The sequence below is a fragment of the Grammomys surdaster genome, unplaced genomic scaffold, assembly GCF_004785775.1.
Source record: "Grammomys surdaster isolate TR1022 unplaced genomic scaffold, NIH_TR_1.0 126546, whole genome shotgun sequence".
Classification (NCBI taxonomy): Eukaryota; Metazoa; Chordata; class Mammalia; order Rodentia; family Muridae; genus Grammomys; species Grammomys surdaster.
Genome location: NW_021621338.1, coordinates 8,056,047 through 8,062,046, shown reverse-complemented (window position 1 = coordinate 8,062,046; position 6,000 = coordinate 8,056,047). Strand labels below are relative to the sequence as shown.

Sequence of the window (6,000 nt, the reverse complement as noted above, 5' to 3'; positions counted from 1 at the left end):
CTAGCTGCCTAGAAGTTAATCTTCTCCTGTTTGTTTTTAGAACAAGATGTAAAACTCTCAGCTCCTCCACCATGCCTTCCTGGATACTACCACCTTTTCCACCATAATGGACCAGTAAGCCTCAGAGCCAGTAAGCCATACCCAATTAAATGTTTTCCTTTCTAAGAGTTGCCTTGGTCATGTGTTCCAAACTAAGATACTCCCTGACCACCACAGGGTAATTTCATGTTGCCCTACCTCAGGACCAGACATAACAAAGCCAACTAATCATGAACTGAAACTTCTGAAATCTTGAGCCAAATCAAACTTTCCCCGACCCTGGCTTTCTTTCGGAAGTGTTTTGTCAGAGCACTGGAAAGCTAACAGAATCATCCCATGATAATACTGCCTTATGCTAAAATCATAAATGAATTTGATGTGGTAGCAATCATTTTTTAAAATGAGATGCCAGTGTTTTGTTGATGCAAATAACAAAGAGACTGAAGCTTCCACATACTACATGAAAATACCTTGAGGTTACTACAGGATAACATAAAAAATACTTTTATAGAACATGGTAAGTTGGGGCTGCTGAGATGGCTCCACTGTTAAGAGCACTGGCTACTCTTCCAGAGGAGCTGGGTTCAATTCCTAACACCTATATAGTGGTTCACAACTGTCTATTAACTCCAGGTCCGACATAAAGCATCCTCTTCTGGCCTCTGTAAGCAATGTACTTTTGTGTATGGTATGCATACATATATGCATTAAAAGCACCTATACACATAAAAATTTTAAATTTTAAAGAAACATAAAAATCATAAGTTACTATTGTTACATGTACCCAGTTTTACCAGAAATAAACAAAGACTGAAAAGGTGGAGTTAACTTCTGAGATATTTGGCTTGATACATTCTTCCTACCATAAGCATGGGATTAAAAGTTGGGGGAAAAAATAGACGTTGAGAAAAAAAATAGACATTACTTTTAACCCAACAAAGTTTAATGGTAAATTTACAATCTTTATTGTACTGTAACATAGCTCTGTGCAGCCAAAACCAATAGGAGTAAAAGAGAAACTAAGGGTGAACTAGGGAGATGTCAGAGCTCAAGTCCTAGAAAATTATTAGAAACACAATTTTGCCAGACCACGAATGAGAATACTTCAAACTCTTTTTTTCAACAGTATTTCACAAATGTCAAAATTTGACTTTTATAAGGCTGTTCCTTCTTTAGGCAAAACATCATTTTATTTAGCAAAAACTCTTACACATCTTTATTCTTCAAATTTCATGTCAGTGCAAAGAACTTGTTTAGGATGCATACTTTCTCAAGCAGAAAACGACAATAACCAAGAACACACTGGCAATAAGCTCACAGCAGGCAAGCAGCCAGCCGATGAGGATGCATCATCCCTTACAGCGTGTTCCTGCGTGCATCACATAACAATGCTTCCTCTTTAGGGCACTGCCAATGGACACAATCTTCCTACAACAGGAACTCACATATCAGATTTTTTTTTCCCTAAATGTCTTACAACTTTGTATGACATGGACTATTTGTTTTAAAACTGTAAAACACCGAGTATTTTATCAGCAGTTGTTATTCCAGACTCACCTATTTTTGAGCAATGCTGAAAAATTACAAACTTTATGGAACATCACCAGCAAATCCTGTTAAACTGAACTTTCACCAACACACACGCACACACAAACCTTCAGGCACGATGAGTGTGAGCATGAGGTAGTTACCAAAGACATGCTAGAAACAACTCTTCACTGATGCTTATTCCCCCATTCAGCTTGTTTCTGAAAAAAAAAAAAGTTTTAAAGAACCATTCTTTTAGAACCCATGGTCTACACTTGTACATATTAAAAGAGCTTACTTTGAAATTTAGTTTTTGTCCTAATTAAACAGAAGTTTAATAATACATGGGGCTTTTTTTTTATGTTTAATTTGGGTTGGGGGATAAGGTCTTAGGGTTTCATTGCTATGAAAGATACCATGACCAAGGCAACTTTTATATTGGGACATTTAATTGGGGCTGGCTTAGATTCAGAGGTTCAGTCCATCATCATCAAGGTGGGAGCATAGCAGCATCCAGGCAGGGATAATGCAGGAGGAGCTGAGAGTTCTACATCTTCATCCAGAGAACGCCAGGAGCATACAACTATCTTCTAGGCAGCTAGGCGGGTCTCTAAGCTCAACCGTACAGTGACATACTTCCTCCAACAAGGCCACAGCTCCTAATAGTGCCACTCCCTGGATCAAGCATATTCAAACCACCACAAGGTCTCATGTCTCTTTAAAACTGAAAGGTTATTTTTTTCTTGAAACAGAAAAATGTTGAAGAATTTTTCAGGTCAACTTGATTGGGCTAGAAAATGGTTTATTTGAAAGGGTCATTATTATGTTTTACTGTGGCACTTAATACTTGCCTTCTAATATCTTAGAACTAAGTGTAATTCTAAACATAAATTATACAAGACTATGAATAGAATCTGATATAGACTAAACCAGCTTCATTTGCTGTTCAATCTGTCCTGGTGAGATACTACCTTTTTTTATTTTTATTTTTTTATTTATTTTATTTTGGTTTTTTTGAGACAGGGTTTCTCTGGGAAGTCCTGGCTGTCCTGGAACTCACTGTAGAACAGGCTGGCCTTGAACTCAGAAATCTGCCTGCCTCTGCCTCCCAAGTGCTGGGATTAAAGGTGTGCACCACCACCGCCCGGCTTACTACCTTTTTTTAATCTGACATTTCAAGTCACGACTGTTAGTATCTTTCCAAAAGCATTGAAGCTTACTTACATTCTATCTTTAAAAAAAGAAAAAAAAAAATCCTTTGAACAAGTGCTGGAAAGATGGCTCAGCATTTAAGAGAATGTACCAACCAGTCTTACAGAAAGTGGAATTTGGTTCCTCATCCACAGGCAGCTCACCACAGCCTTTAACTCATTTCAGAGGATCAGATGCCCCGCCCCCTTCTGGAATCTTTAGTCTCATGCACACATACACACATAACTAAAAATAAATCATTTTTATAAAAATATTTTAACAGTTATTCTGAAGGCAAGACATCAGACACAAATGTTCTCCACCGACCATGGGTGAATTTTCAGCTTCCTGTATTGACACAGAGAAGCTCCGTTTCCTTTCTTTCCATACTTTCTCTCCTTTAGAAAGTTTTTCTAAAGAGTTAAATTTCAACAAGGAAAAAGCTGTCCAAAACACAACATACAAGAACACAAAACACTGTCCTAGGATGTCTCCAAATAAGTAGTTTGTGATGTGATTGAAACTCCAAAGCCCTGGTTCCTCTCACTACCATCACCACCACCACCACATCAACCACAACACCAACCACCACACCAACCACAACACCAACCACCACACCAAACACCACCACCACACCAACCACCACCACCACCACACCAAACACTACCACCACACCAACCACACCACCATCACACCAAACACCATACCAACCACCACCACCATCACACCAAACACCATTCCAACCACCACCACTACCACACCAACTACCACCACCATCATACCAACCACCACCACTACATCAACCACCACACCAACCACAACCACCACCACACCAACCACCACCACCACACCAACCACCACCACACCAACCACCACCACCATCACACCAAACACCATTCCAACCACCACTACCACCACACCAACCACCACCACCACCACACCAACCACCACCACTACCACACCAACCACCACACCAACCACAACCACCATCACCACCACCACCACACCAACGACCACCACACCAACCACCAACGCTGCCACTTTGTGGTGAACTACTTTGTCATTGAACTGTATGTATCCCTACTTGCTATTTTACTTCATGCAGTGCCAAGCAAAACTGTTTTCCCCAGTAGAAAAAGTAAGTATAAAAAACCAACAGTGTCAGGCATATATTCGCAAGGTTTCAATTTCTTAAAATGTAAGTCTGAGTATATTTATTTTTCTCAAATGCATACAAGACAATAATTACACAGCAACAAATCTTTTTTGTTCAACAATGACTTGATTCATAAGCATTTAAAATTTACATAATTTCACATTGATACCCTTTTATTTTTAAATACAGTAAGTAAAAAAGCCCCCCAAATAACCAATTTTTTATATTTCCTATTTATCCTTCTATACATCCAAACTTTAAAAAGTTACAAACTGAACAATTGTACAGAACATATAAATCATGTTTAAAAACTTGAGGTTTTAAAATCACTGCTTCCCCAGTATGATTCTGAAAAAGTCTCCTATGGACAAACACAGTCAGATGCCAAAGCAAACTGGAGGAGGGGAAGAAACAGAGACAGACACGAGTTTGCTGTCTTAATAGTTTACTAATCCTGTCAGTTAAAAATGGTGATGTAGTGAGAAGTAACAGCTGGGGTTTAACATGAGGAATGGAGTTTGCCTCGGCCTGAGACATACATTTCAAGTATTTTCCTATTTGATCTGAGCTCACTGCAGCAAACCAATGCCAAAACTAATTATTTTCTTCCATACATCCGTTCAATGTCTGCCTGGTAGTGTGTTTTAAGCTCTTTACGTTTCAACTTGAAGGCATCTGTCACCAGACCAGTTTCAGGAGTCCATGGGTCAGGGCTCAAACGAATTTTCAGTGGAATTTCAAACTTTTCCAGACTTGCTAAAATGAAGAAAATACAACACTAAAAACCACACCCACAAGGGATGAAGTCCAAGTTCTCAGTAAGCGGGTGCTCTTCGAGGCACACCCACCAAATACCCAACAGAACAAACAACCCCATCAGCACCAGTCCCACTCCTCAGATTCAAAGATATGTTTTAAGTATGAGAACTATAATAGCAAAAAAAAAAAAAAGCAAATAATTTATCTAAGAGACTAAATTAAATAAATGATATAGGTATAAAATATACAGAAAGCAGTTCTGTCATTAAAACAACTGCATTTACATAGATATCCAACCCATGACCAAGCTATAAAAGGGCAGCATGCAGCACTAGACAGACAGGCAAGAGAACACAGACTCACTGGACAGGACACACACTACACTACACCATGCCTTCCAGGGACTGGGATCCCAGAGGAAGGAGAAGGTAAATTTTATTTCAAGGAGAGTAAAATGATATTTGCAGGAAAATGGATAAATGTGACCAGCTTCCTCAGGCTTTCTGCCACTGTGAACTCCCCACCATTAAGGACTGTAACCTAAACTGTGAGCCAAAAGAAACTCCCTCTCCTTTAAGTTCAACTGCTTTTAGCAGGAGATTGGTAAAGCAACTAAGACACTGATAAATTCCATATTATATAACTATTATAATAGTGCCATGTACACATTTTAAAAGAAAATCTCAAATTTTTAAAATTCTGTTTTAAAAAATCATTTAGTAGATACTGCCTGTTCTACAGAGGAGCTTGAATGGTGGAAACAGTTTCCAGGCAGGAATGGATGTACTCCAGCCCTATAAGCTAACAGTTCAATAGAAGGTACATTTTCCCATCTCAGTTCTAAGGACCGTTTTCCAGCATCCTCACCTGAAATAGCAGCTTCAGAGAGCACTTTAAGGACCTCATTCTCCATCTCACTGCTGTTACACAGTTCCTCCCAACTTCCTTTAAATCCTTTTGTTTTAGCTAGCTCCGTAAGTTCCTTTTGATTTGGCACAACAAATCCAATTACGTAAGAATGGTAACTGAAACACAAAAGGATAACTTAGTCAAGGACCAAAGTAACACGTACTGTGCATACTAATGTAACTGATCGCCTTAGCACTCCACAGCCAACTCTTTACTACTGGGAAACCCAGTCATCCATAAAATCACACGTCACACTTACCTCATGCAACACCTCTGACCATTACACACAGTACATCTGAGAGCTCTGGCAGAGTTCACTGAAAGTAAACCTCAACCTGGAAATTCTAAGTGTCTAACTACTATAAGTAGCAATATACACTTTAAAAGAAATTTTTCATTTTTTTATTCATCTTTGAAAT

At 38.9% G+C, this 6,000-nt stretch overlaps 1 protein-coding gene across 3 annotated transcripts in view; it reads right to left on the bottom strand.

The window, feature by feature from the left end:
- Nucleotides 1–3,938: 3,938 nt before the first annotated feature.
- Acsl3 (acyl-CoA synthetase long chain family member 3) overlaps nucleotides 3,939–6,000 on the bottom strand; it is a 50,365-nt gene continuing 48,303 nt past the window's right edge. For all 3 annotated transcript variants that reach the window (XM_028760592.1, XM_028760594.1, XM_028760593.1), the window contains 2 exons: nucleotides 5,540–5,697; nucleotides 3,939–4,669 (listed from right to left, as the gene is read on the bottom strand). In XM_028760592.1, the coding sequence (XP_028616425.1) occupies nucleotides 4,512–4,669; nucleotides 5,540–5,697 (316 nt within the window). In that variant the 3' untranslated portion in view covers nucleotides 3,939–4,511. The remainder of the gene's footprint in view (nucleotides 4,670–5,539; nucleotides 5,698–6,000) is intronic.